This window comes from Drosophila persimilis, unplaced genomic scaffold, assembly GCF_003286085.1.
Source record: "Drosophila persimilis strain 14011-0111.01,24,50 unplaced genomic scaffold, DperRS2 tig00000124-arrow-pilon, whole genome shotgun sequence".
NCBI lineage: Eukaryota > Metazoa > Arthropoda > Insecta > Diptera > Drosophilidae > Drosophila > Drosophila persimilis.
In genome coordinates, this window is record NW_020825294.1 from 8,157,565 (window position 1) to 8,170,685 (window position 13,121).

Genomic DNA, 13,121 nt, shown 5'->3' on the forward strand with positions numbered 1-13,121 from the left:
AAATATCATATAAAAATAATAATATAATAATATAAATAATATAATATAAATATAAAATAAATCTAAAATATAATATAAATACACAGTATAATATAAATATAATATAGATATAAAATACAATACATATTAATATTTTTTTTTTATAATATTGATTGTTTAATTTTTAAGATCCAAAACCAAGAATTAGTTTTCTCTGAAGAGCTTGAAAGTCCTTTCGGTGCGACTGCCTGGAAACAAACTTCAATAAAAAATCTTTAATAAATTGTATTTTTATTTTCCAGGCGCCAGCACACCCTCGATAAAGAAATGCTCTTTCAAGTGGATGAAAGGTAAGCCAATGCCTATATTTTATCCTTTTAATAATCGAAAGACAGATAAATTAAGGTCCCCCCCTTAGAACAGGCCTCATCCTTTTATCCCATTGATCTTTCCTACATGGAAAACTATTAACTTTTGAATTCCTCTCGCAATCCTTTCTGAAGGGTTATCTGGGTCTCGGGGCATCATTAAAAAGAAAAAGAACGCTCTCTCTGTTTGGAGCAAACAAAAAGCACACACAAAAAAAGAGAGAGAATTAAAAAAATGTGACGTCAATTTAATTAAAAACTTATGAATGAGTGAACAAAAAGTTTGCTCATCCTTAGACCTCAAGATGTTTTTATCGTTGTTGTTTGCACAGGCGGCCCGGCCCACAAAGGCCCACCCTGCCACACACACACACCCACACGCACACACACACACACACACTGGGGCAGAAAGTTTACGCCTTTTTGTGTGGCAGTGGGGGGAGGGGGTTGGGAGGGGGCTACAGATCAGCATACGTACGGACGTACGACTCTGGCTGGAAAAATCATCAAACTTTCCATAGCGTAAAAATATAATTGGAGAAATTTAAAAAAAAAGTTTTGTTTTAGTTTTTTCCGAGAGAGCGATGAATGCCAGATATATCGTATGGCACGAGTATCGTATCGTTGGCTTTGCAGCATCAAATCTTGAACAAATCCAATTGCCAAATCGATTTCAAAAGCCGCCCCAAAGTTTTCGTATCCTTCGTATCTTTGTATCTTTGTATCTTCGTATTTGGCCAACGCTCAAGAATGCACTGTAAATGTATTTACACAATTCTGTCTCTCTGTCTCTCTCTCTCTCGGTCGCAATTTCACTTTGGCATTCCACATGGCATGACCCCCCCCCCACCCCTCTCCACCCCCCTCCCTTGGTAGTAGTGCGGCTTTTGGCCATTTCATTGTGTGTGCAGTGGGGGAAAAAGTGAATAAGAAAATTTGTTTGCCAACTTTCGGTGTAATTTGTAAACATCAAAGAGAATGGCAGGGAAAACATGTCGCCGACGGAGTCAAAGGGATCAAGAGTTGCTTTGCGAATTCGTGCGGAAATCTGCTACGTGTGCGGCATGCCAAGATGCCCAAGAGACCCCAACAAAAATATAGTACATGGAGCCCCCCCGAGGGCCACTGACAATCCGCATTGGAAGTGATCTGGGAGAGGCGGCAGGGGGGCAGAGATTCAAGGTAAAGCATCCATTTATGAAGGTTAGATTTAAATGCAAGCGAAGGCTCTTCAAGCCCAGGCCCAGGCAGGACCCTGTGGACCCTGCTGTTCCGCAAAGTTATGATAACAAAGAACTAATTAAGAAACATGACGTCCTTATGACAGCCGCTGCCTCGCCAGGCCCCAGCATCGGCCCCCCCAGTGCCAGTCCCAGCTCCAGCCTCAGTCTCGGACCCAGCCTCAGCCTCGCTGATAGCCTGATGTACTAATTAAGTTTTGAACGTGACGAGAAATGGCAAGTAGCAATTCCGTTGTTTGATTTTTCGCAGCAAATTTCTTCGTTCTCGATTCTACCCCCCTTCCCCTCTACCCCCCTCTGAGTAATTAGCTGCAAAGTGGCCAAAACTTGATGAGCTTCACGTCCAGCGTGGGGCGTGGGGCGTGGGCGTGCGGTTTTCTGTGGGCGAAACTACAAATTAGAATTCATTTTCATGATGCCTCTTCGACGGAAACGAGAGAGCCAAGGCAGCATAGATTAATTATGGGTATTTGTAGGTATTGCATATCCGATAAATGGACAGACACACACCAAAGCATAAGCCATATACATAGTAGAGACGTTTCAGCTACGGGTGTGTAAGCCTGCCCTTCCCAGAGAGCACGATTCTCGGGACTAAAGTAACCAGGATTGCTCCTAAGGCTCCTGCTTCTGGTTCTGCTGCTTCAAGTCGACTCCGGAGACTTTTCACCTTCCAAAGTTGGTTTCAAAAACCTTTCAAATCCGCGAAAAGAGTGACAGTTGTGATAGCTATTATTTTGGATATTTTAGGGCACCTCCTATGGCTCATATCCTGCTATGTTTTCTCCTGATTGCAGACCTCACCGCCTTAATGTGTCTTGGAGATGTGACTGTTTCTAGTGCCCCAAAAACTACTTTAACAAATTTTTTCTGCCTTTTGTGTCTTCCGAAATTCAACAGAATGTTTTTTATTTCACGCTTAAATGCGAAAATAGTAAAATAAACTCCCACAAAAATATATCTGCAATTTTCAGTGGTTTCAGGACTTTGTAAATGCCTTATCGAGAGGTTTTTAATGGCATCAATGACCTTTTCCCACTCAACACATCTACGGAGAACCCTTCGAACGGTGGGACCTCAATTCCTATCCTTTTCTGGTGGATAGCCTAGGCTATCATGTATAAGTAATTTTCAATCCATTTTCGTATATATATATATGTATACAGAGTACAGACAGAGCCGGATTTAAGGGTTTTGCACTGCACTAACTGTACAGTTTTCGGCTGTTTTAAGAGCTCTTTCATCGCGACTTTAAAAAGAAAAATATTTGTATCAAATAAATTAATTCATTTTCTCTAAGGCTGACTAATTTTTAAAGGCCTGACCTTAATGCAATATTTTTAACAATTTTTTAAGCCAAAAATGGTCTTAAATTTGTCGCAAAAAAGTGCTGGCACACTGCGTTTCTTAAGAGCTTCCAAATTCATGGATCTGTAGGTAGAAAGTATCTACATCTATCTCTAAATTTAGTCGCGAGTATGCCAATACTTATTCGGAATCTGATAAAAGCTAAGGCCCTTTGGAAAAAATATTTTTTAAAAATTATTAAAGTAAAAAAATTTGAAACGTGCAAAAGTGGATACATGCTCTTGGTTTTAAACAAATTAAATTCTCTTAAGGAAAAGGATCTCTTTGAATTAAAAATGTTGTCTTTTTTCATTCCCAATAAATTAATGAATCTTTTAAACAAAAAAATCACAAGGATTGATTAATTTTTAAAGATTTTACAGGCACTTAAAGCGAAAAGTGATAAACATGTATCCACATGTGCCCGCCACTGTAGATACACTGCTCGTCAGTAGGTTAGAAGCACCCAATTTTGCATTTTTATTTATCAAAAATTTGGCTATTTTATGATTTTTCAAGAAGAGAAATTTAGCAAAATAATGTTTTTTAAACAGTTTCTTAAAGCTGTTTTAAATAAAGTACTTTTTCTTGGTCACTAGAATAAAAGCATTAAAACTAATTAGTTTTTTGAAGGCAAAGTTAATTATATTAATTTAATTTTTACATTTATTAGAAAAAAAATAAAAATAATTTCAGTAATGACTACTGCCTCCCTTTCTCCCCTTCGCCTTCATAGAATGGTAAAGGGAGTAAAATTGTATATTTACAAATATTTTATGATCTATCTTTTTCCATAGCCAAGTCTTATTTTGACCAATTCAGGTCAGGCTCTGGCACTCAGGAACTCCGAGTAAAGCTCGAGAGTAATCCAGATGTCCCTCCTTCCCTGCTCCTCCCTTCCCTGCCCCCCTATCTTTGATTCAGATCGGCTTTCGCGCTTCTTTTTGAGGTTTCATTTTGTTTCGTTTCGCTTAAGAAATGTAATTACCACGAGAGAGGAGAGGAGAGGGGAGAGTACCTCCTGGTGGTGTTTTCCTTTCGTCTTCCTCGAATATGCATTTTTCGCGTTCTCCACCGCTTTTGTCTCCACCGAATGGGGGGGAACGGGGAGCGGGGAATGGGGTAACGAGGAGCTATAAAAATTACCGTCGGGGATTAAGAAGTTGCGCTATTATCATTCAAATTATAATTACTTGCAATTGTTTTTATAATGTTCATTAACATTTAGGGCCTTCCGAGAGCTGCCTTCCAGCGGTTTTCATAACATTTTCCGACATTTTCATAATTATTTTTTAAATTGTAATATTCCTCCGCCGCGAGAGGGGGGGGGGGGGGGGGGGGGGGGGCTCTGATAGCACGTGTTAATTAGATTTTGGCCCGAAATCTCCCTCTAGAACATATCTGACCTTTGCCCCCCCTCTCCGGGTCTCATGTGACTTTTTAGTAAGTGTTGAATTTCCCGACGCTTTCTTTGTTTTCCGCGAAAACAACAAATGGCCCGCAGACACGCAAATGTCTTCTGGCTTCATGGCTTTTCCCGCGGGAAAAATGTGGAAATTAATTTCCCACAGACACGAAAGAGAGTGCTTCTCTCTGCTGCCATTTATCTGATGATAGTTTAATTAAATAATTTTCAAAGTGGAGTTCAATGCGACAGAGGGAGAGGGGGAGGGGGAGGGGGAGGGAAATCCATCAGTCACAAAATTTATGATTTATTTTTGCAGTTTTTTTGCAGTTCAACGCCCACAATTAGTTCCACTCGAATAAATCCAAACAAAAGTTTTGTAAATATTTGCACAGCATTCGGCTGGCATTTGCGGCTCTGTATTTTTATGCATTAAGCCGCAATGATTTCTCTCAAATACACAACATATAAGCACAGAAATGCTTTCCATAACAATGATCCAAGTCTTGCCCATAGATACACAGATACATATGTATCTGTGCCTTTAATTACGGGCTAGGGCCCCTTAAATTCTCGGTTTCCCCCAGTATTTGAATTGAATTTACGTCTCCTTATCAAGATTTGACGTGGGACGTGCTCCGATTCTAATTTGTGTCCATCTAATGCTTCGCTATCGCCATTTCTCCCACTGCTCCCTGCTCGGGCTGCCCGGGTACTCTCGAAAGCCGTAGAACTTTTCCCCAACAGCACAGCACTTTGTTCCAGACATTTGATTGAGAGCTCTGCGAAATGCAAATGCAATGCGGATGTCATTCAAAGAGTGACTGAAGTATGGGGAAGCCAGAGAACAAGTCACTCAATACCCGTACCCGTACCCGGACCCGTACCCGTACCCGGACCCACACATCGGCACATTGGATTGCATTCGATTGCAAGTTGATTGCGGCGCTGCGAGACGAGCACACACTCCGTATCCGTCCGGATCCTGTACGAGTTTGGGGGCCGCTTTAAAAGTGCAACGGCCATTACTCCACGGGCTCTAAAATGTGGCAAAAACAAATACGATTTGATGCCCAAATTTGAGTGGGTTTAAAGATGTGTTGTTGGTGTTTGATTCCACATGAATGATTGAATGTTTTTTGATCTAAAAAAGGAAGATACATAGGATATACTCGTATAAATAGTTCTTCTACAAATAATTCTTGAAAAATCAACCAAGGATGCTCCTTCCTGGATTCCAGCCTTAAAGTGGAATTCAACATTTGGATATCCTTTTTTTGGAGCCCCAACCCCCCCCAACAATATTCAGGCATAGTTTACCGACATTTTGGGTATCATTGGGTCGATCCCCTCTCTCCGAAGGGGAGTACGAGAATAGTCTCAAATGGAGTCACATTTTCAATGGCTGTGCCACAACTTTTGTCAACGGGGCGTGGAGAGAGAGAGAGAGGGGAGGGGTGGGGCAGCCGGAAGTTGAAGTGCTGTTGGGAATTGCAAAAATTTGCTGCCTGCCATTGTCATTTTTGTTTTGGCGGGCCATTCGTGCGTTTTATTCCCGGCCGAAAAGCGTGAATTCAGAGCCCAGCGGCGCAAAATCGAACCACCCGTTCAACGGGTCCCACCCACCGCATCCTGGAGAGCCTTTTGCAGCCATTGAAATTTCAGTGCTATTGTCAGATTTCGGTGTTGCCTGTCATGCAAATCCGCGGCACAACGTGAGCAGACCGTCAAAATTATGTTTGGGCCGCGGCCGAGTCTTAAATTTGCCAAAAACTATCCACCGATTGGGCTTGAACTAGTTGCCAGCTGCGAGACGGACTCGATCTGCCCCAGAATGGGGCAACATTGTGGAGCACAATGTCCGAATGTCCGCTTAATGCCATTAATGGACTTTTAAGTGCCGGCCAACAATGTTCTCACCCTCTGCCGCCTTGTTTGACTTCTTCTGATGCTCCGTTTGGGCCACCCCATGGGGGGGGGGGTCAGTCTCCACTGTGGTTCGAGGTGTGCAACGGGTGCTGCTGCTGCTGCGACATTTAGCCAATAATCCCTTGGCTCGATGCTCCGACACGTGCGAACTTTTCGTCACTTGTTTTTGTTCCACTCTTGCCTCCTGCCGCTTGCCACTTGCCACTTGCCTGGCCATTTTCGGCACGAAATTAAATAGTTTAAATAGAAAGAAACACTGTAGTGTGTGCTGCAACTTTTGGGGCACACAAAGTGGGGTTTTGTTGATCAAAGAAGAACTGTTGCGGGGCCGTAAACTTGTTTCCTTAGGCGGGGTTTCAGGGGAGGTCTCCAAGTATCCGCTGGATAAAATATTATATACAGGTCCTTTTTAGTTCAATTTTCAGCAGCAGCAATCTTTGAGCTCAATTTTGCCTCGAATTCGATTTAATCTAAAGAGTAATCTCTGGGAAATCTTCCTGGGAGCTGCCATGCCTTCAAACAGTTTCTTTCGCCTTAAATTTCATTCAGAATCAAAAGCAAGAAGTTCTGCCTGAAATTATACAGAGAAATCTTTGCACTTTTCCTTTTTCTATGTAAAATATTCTTTAGAAATAGTTTATTGATATTTTAAATCCCCGTAGTCTGTTGTTTTAAGAACAAAAGGGTTTTAAGGCGACGGCCTTATCTGGGCTGCGATCTGCTGCTGCTGCTGCTGGCTGCTGCGACACTCGCTTTTTACGACTTCTTTTGCTGTTCTTCTTCTTCTCTTTCTGCTGCAGAAGGCGAGCTTCTGTTGTTGCTGCTTATCTGCTGTTAATCTCAATCTGTTATTTCGCTTAATTTGCTGTTGATCTGCTGTTCCACTGCTGTCGATCTACTGCTAACTTTATTGCTCTGCTGTTGCTCTTCTTTTTGTCTGCTTTTACTCTCAGCGGCTGTTATCCTGCTGTTGCATTGCTGCCGATCTGCTGTTACAGTTATTGATCTGCTGTTAATCAGCTACAACTCGATCTGCTCTTGCTGTTATTATTCTGCTGTAACTGCTGTTGCTCTGCTTTGGTCTGTTGTTGATCTGCTGGTACTCTGCTGTTAGCGCTCTTTGTCTGCTGTTACTCTGATCTGCTGTTACTGCTGTTTATCGCTGTTAATCTGTTATTACTCTGCTGTTGATCTGCTGTTGCTGTTACTGTTTTGCTGTAACTGCTGTTGCTCTGCTGTTAATCTGCTGTGGATCTGCCGCTACTCCTCTGTTACTGCTCTCTATCTGTTGTCACTGCTGTTTGTCTGCTGTTACTGCTCTTCATCTACTGTTGCTCTGCTGTTACTGCTTTTACTCTGCTGTTGCTAGCCCCTGCCCCTTCGGCCTGCCTGCCCAACTCCCTCTTACATCTAGGCCACAACATACCTGCCCTGCCATTAATTACCAAAACGTTCTCTTGAATTAATCAATAACCAAAACCAAGCAAAGCCTACCAAAACCAAATTTCCCCTCCTTTAGGCCCCCCCCTTTAGGCCATGATTCATTCCATGTCCAGATTGGGCAGCTCCAATGGAGCGTAACAAGTGGTCGGCTCTCTTGGGGGTTTCGTCGGTTCGCATTCCAATATGCCCAACATTAATGTACCGCAAGTTCAAGGACCGCATAAAATACGGTGACTTGAGCTCTCGCCCAAGTCCGTTCTCATCCCGGCCTGTCTCGGAGGGATTTCCTTTCGACTGGCATAATTTGTGGAATTTATTTTATTTATGATGCTGGTCTCCCGGCATATGGTATGGTCTCTGGCTTTGCCTCTGCCACAAGATATTTAAAATCAAATTTGTTTAATTTACATGCATAAACGCGTCAAATTTGTTTTAGAATTTTGTGTAACAGGCCGGACAGGAGACGGGAGGGGGGGATAGCAGGGGGGAGGGGGGAGCACATGTGTGCTCAAGGCAACAACTGTTTCCGTTAATATAAAATGCAAATTTTGAACAATTTTTAGCAGTGCCCCCGAAATTGGTCAGCCCCCTGCCTGCCCTCCCACCCCCAAGACCTCCCCCCTTCCCTGGCATTCGGTCCTGCGGTCAGCAGGAGGACAAGGCCGACGGTTGTTCCTTTTTGGCGAGGGGGAGGAGCAAAGGGCTGATGTTTGGTCAAATGCAATGAGTAGTGAAATGCTGTTAGAAATTATGGACGCCGGATGTGGTTCATATCCCTTCTGTAAACGCACGGAAATGTGTATCCAACAAAATGGAAATTTTTCCCAAGCAAATGATGTTGGAAAAACAATTTCATGATGTTTTGCTTGCCACAGACCACCACAGCGGCCGTATGTGCCCCATCCGGGGTCCATCCATACATCCATCCATCCATCCGTCCTTGGGTTGTGCCCAGGACTTGTTTTCCCCGATTCGATTGACAGTTTTTGTAATTTAAAGCAGGCCCTCAACAATTTACAGTTTAAGGACCTCGCCTTTGGGGTGGGAAGGGGGGAGGGAGTGGGGATTCCGGACAACTGCCATATAATTTCCATATGAATCGCCCGCTGGCGATTGACTTCGATTTTCGCCATATTTTTGCAGTCATTTTCTCGCCTTTCCCCACTCCCCTCTCCTCCGAAGGGGATTTATTTATTTAGTGCTTATCTCCGAGGCGCATAAATGAATATCAAATCGAATCGTTTCGATTCTATTTCCCTTCAATGGCCACCCCCATTCATGGGCTCTCCCCGCCCCCAAGGCTGTCCATTTCCACGCGGCTGTCGACTGTTTACATTGGCCCCAAAACGGAGGGCGGGCATTCAAGAGGAAGAAGAAGAAAGCAGGGACACCCTTGGCACCCCCTTGGCACCACCCCCCGGGCACCCTCTCGTTGTGTTGTGGTGTGTGATAGTCCGGGCCGCTTCTCATTTTCAAATCCGATTATCATCATTCGGTAGGAGCCCAGTTATTGTCGACGGAAGGGTCTATTACTTCCATTAGATTGATTTCGCCTGAAGAGAGAGACCCCATTAGAGTGTCCCAAAATGGGATCCCAGGGATCCCAGGGATAGCCAAGGTAAACCGACATTCAAAGGGTGCTTTTTTCGTGTTTGTTTGTCCTTGTTAAAGACCCTGACAAGAGATAAAAGAGGTGTTACTTACAGGGGGTATCGAGTGTCAAGGACTACCCGGGAAATATCGGATAATAGCAGACTATATTCCGGCAAACATGGGCACCGATCTACTAGAGAACTTCCGGGGTAAATATTTAGTTTTACTTTACAAAAATTAACAAATTTGGAGCCCTTTTTGAGCCACAGGTGGACTATGGTCTTTAAAGGGTTAAAGGAGTTTCTCTGGCATAAATATTTGCGCTTAATTCGAGCGGATCTCTGGATCGGACACTGCTCCGAACAAGCCATCAATCAGAGGCAGAGATCCTGCCAGTTGGAGAGTCTCTAGGCCAGGCTAAGCGGAGGAGTTGGCTCTCTGGAGCAGCCTGTTGGCAGAATTTGATTGTCCAGCCATGCCATCCTTTAAGAACAGCCTTTGCGATAATCGAAATCCAGTTCTGATTGCGAGATATCTGTTTTGTGGGTTAAACAACCTCAAGGATACACAGTCGATGGCTCTGCCTCGGGGATTAGCCAGAAATGAGTGCAATCTGGCCCTGAAAAACCATAAATAGAACAAATAAAGGGCACTGCGAGGATCGAGGAGGGTCTTGGAGGTGTTGGCCGACCGTGAAGTGGTAAAAGTTACCTTAAAAAATTGTAGAAAATCGAAGAATCGAAAAAGGACAGACACATCGTGACAAATTGTTGCCTGGACAAGTGCCACATCCGGTCCCCCTGTCCCCCTGTCCACCTGTCCCCCCTCCCGGGGAGGAACTTCAATTATCTCACACACTTTTGGATGGCAGATGGCAAAGTGTTTCAGTCGCCAAACAAGCTCCAGATTGCGCCTTTATCTTGGCCTCTACATATTCCTGCAGGCAATAAAAGTTTCTGGGCAATAAATCTGCAAGTTTCCAGAGCGAGACGGAGACCTCGAGAGAGGCAAAAACATCTGCAGTTGGCGATGCACACAAATTGCGAAAGAGTTGGGCACAAAACAGGTGGCCCAGGAGGGCCAGGAGGACCAGGAGGGCCAGGGACCAGGCCAGGGACCAGGCCAGGGACCAGGCCATCGTCGGTGGAGGAGCATTTTATGTCTTGCAGGTCACTGATTTACTTGGCCTCCATTTGGCTGGGGCCTGGAGCCTGGATCGGGGCTGGGAAGGCTTATCAATAAGGTTTTTGATATTTGCGTTGATAAAAATGGAGTCCGGCCCCTGGCCCCCTGTCCTCTGGCTCTGATGAAAGTGTTGACGCATACAAATTGTGCATTAGCGAAAAACTCGCAGCTTTCGGCACAAATGCATTGCGGGGGCAGCAAAGGGGTGAGGAGGGGGGTGGGCGATGGCCAGTGCGACAGCCAGTGGCGAAAATCTGCGAGGATCCGCATTTGCATAAATGCAATTTAAAATCTGAATTATTCATGAGGCCCCCGCCATTTGGCCATTTGTCTGAATGACCACTTGTGGCTTGCTTTCCCCCCACAGCCCCTCCTACCCACCCCCTGGTGGGGCATCCAATACTCGTCCGTGTGTGTGTGTGTGTGTGTATTTTTTTTGTGGCACTCGGGGTCCTGGCATGTGACAACTTAATGGTTTTCGTCTGACGAAAGCAAAAGCATCGAGAATTGCCAATGTCAAATTGTCGATAAGGATTAACTCCTCCTTTGGCGCCTGGGTTTTGGTTTTAGTTTTAGCTGCACTTTTGATTTGCCGCCCCGGATGGAAGCTTTGATGTTTATTTTCGATTTTGATTCTACTAGCTGCATGCCTCTGTGCAATTTGTTGAACAAACAAGCCGCAAATGGCAATCGGGGAAGATGTATTTGCCCAAAACGTTGGCTAATGACGGCCTTTGAGGCTTTGCTTTGTGCTAAAATCAATTTAGAGGCAGGAACAAAGGATAAACCAAGACAAAATATGCCACAAATCGGAGAAGAACAGTCTCAGGAATGAAGGTAGTGAAGGGCGTAACCAGGGGTTCCTGAAGGATGGGGATGGAATAATACGGAAAATCACTTCAAATAAATGTAGGAAAAGGCATAAACGGGAGTACCATTAACATAGAGAAGAGGCAATAATCGAATAGAAGAGAGGATCGAGTATTCGAAAGCCGAAGAGTTAGAGCCATGAGAGAGAGAAAGAGAGAGAGAGAGAGGTTGTGAGCGTGTCTTAAATGGAAGCGAAAGAAGAGAAAATTGGTAAACCCTTTTGAAAATAAAATATAAGTCAAATGAACGAAATAAAGTTATAAATTATGTAAGATTTATAATAATTTATTAATATTATAAATATAAATAAAATAATTAATAAAGTATTAATAATAAATAAAGTATTAATAATAAATAATAAATAAATAATAAATATTAATAATCTGTATATCGAAAAAGAGTACAAAGTGTATAGTTTCAAGGTCACAATTATTGAGTCTGTTCTCCCGGTTAGGCCTTTTAAATATCGGTTAAGTCTGGTTATATGGGTTAAGGTCTTATCGATGGGATAGTGTTTACGGCTTGATATACTGTCCTTGACATTTATTAATCAAATGAATCCATCGACAGCAATTTTTGCAAGGAGGTAGCTTCAAATGAAATACCACCAATAGGATAATACGTGAATTTTTTATAGGACCCGCCACATAAATTAAGCAAAAAGAATTAATTTTTAAAAATATATTATATGAAAATTAAATAAATATTCTGCTGAAGGTGGAGGCCACCCCTTGGACCCTTGGATCCTTGCTTATCTGAGTGGTAGTAGGAATATGGGGCCTTAGCCTAACAGAGGACATAATTGTAGGGCTCTAAGGAGCTTTAAGGCTGTTCCAGGCCACACATGGCCCCCCGTAGGGTCTCTGGATCGCAACATCATCCTCTAAAACATTGAATTTGGGGGGTTTTTCCTATCCACAGGTTGGGAGGGAAAATAAAGGCAGATCCCGGAGTTGAGCTCTCCTGGAGAATCCCAGATTTTGGCATTTAAAACTATTCTAGCCCAATAATAATTTCTGTAATGGCCCAGACCGATATCCCATGTCTTTTAGGGACTTTTTCCATCGCTCAAACCAAACCGAAAAAAAGGCGAAAAATATTTCTCTTCATAAAAAAGTGAAATATTTGATCTCCGCTCCAACGTAAGTGCAGTATCGCAAAGTTTTCGTTTGATGTCGGCTAGGCTTTGTCAAAAACTTAATCGCACTTTGCAAATTGGCTAATAATGAAAAAGGGGGTGGAGAAGGCAGGGGGGGGGGGGAAGGAGGGAAACCTTTTTCACAAGAAAAACCAAAACCAAAACCAGAAACAAAGCAAAACTTTTCCACTCTCTTTTACAAAACGTGTGCTGGCTCCTTGCTCATTTTTCCACTTTCCCACTTTCCACTTTCCTTTCTTTTTCAGCTTGTATTTCGTTTTTTTTTTATGTTAACAATATTATAAAACTTTGCCGATTTCTTCCGGGCGTCAGTTCAGGTGTAAAAAAGTTGTTGGCCGAACTCTGCCTCCGGGTCCGCGGCCCCGGGAAGTGTATTTAATTTTTCAATTACCCATGGGCCCCCCCCATACTGTCCCCCCATACCCCCATACTGAGCATGTGGAAAGTGCAATATCTAGTCTTCAGCCTCGGCCTAACCCGGGATCGGATTACGGGAATCCAATAAGTCCGGGGGGAAGTCCCGGGCAGGGATGAGCCACTGCAGATGTCACAGTCAAGAGTCGTAATCACAACAGAGTGAAATTGTTTTGGATGCCGGCCAA

The 13,121-nt window shown here is 43.5% G+C and overlaps 1 protein-coding gene across 1 annotated transcript; it reads left to right on the forward strand.

Annotated features, from left to right (window-relative positions):
- The first annotated feature begins 1,325 nt into the window (after positions 1 to 1,325).
- Positions 1,326 to 1,448, forward strand: LOC113565438. The gene has a single exon (XM_026987401.1). It carries the CDS (start codon positions 1,326 to 1,328, stop codon positions 1,446 to 1,448), a length of 123 nt encoding a protein of 40 aa, XP_026843202.1.
- The last annotated feature ends 11,673 nt before the right edge of the window (positions 1,449 to 13,121 follow it).

Coding starts and splice junctions, on each gene's coding strand:
- LOC113565438 (XM_026987401.1), top strand. CDS start 1,326: ATGGCAGGGAAAACATGTCGCCGACGGAGTCAAAGGGATCAAGAGTTG.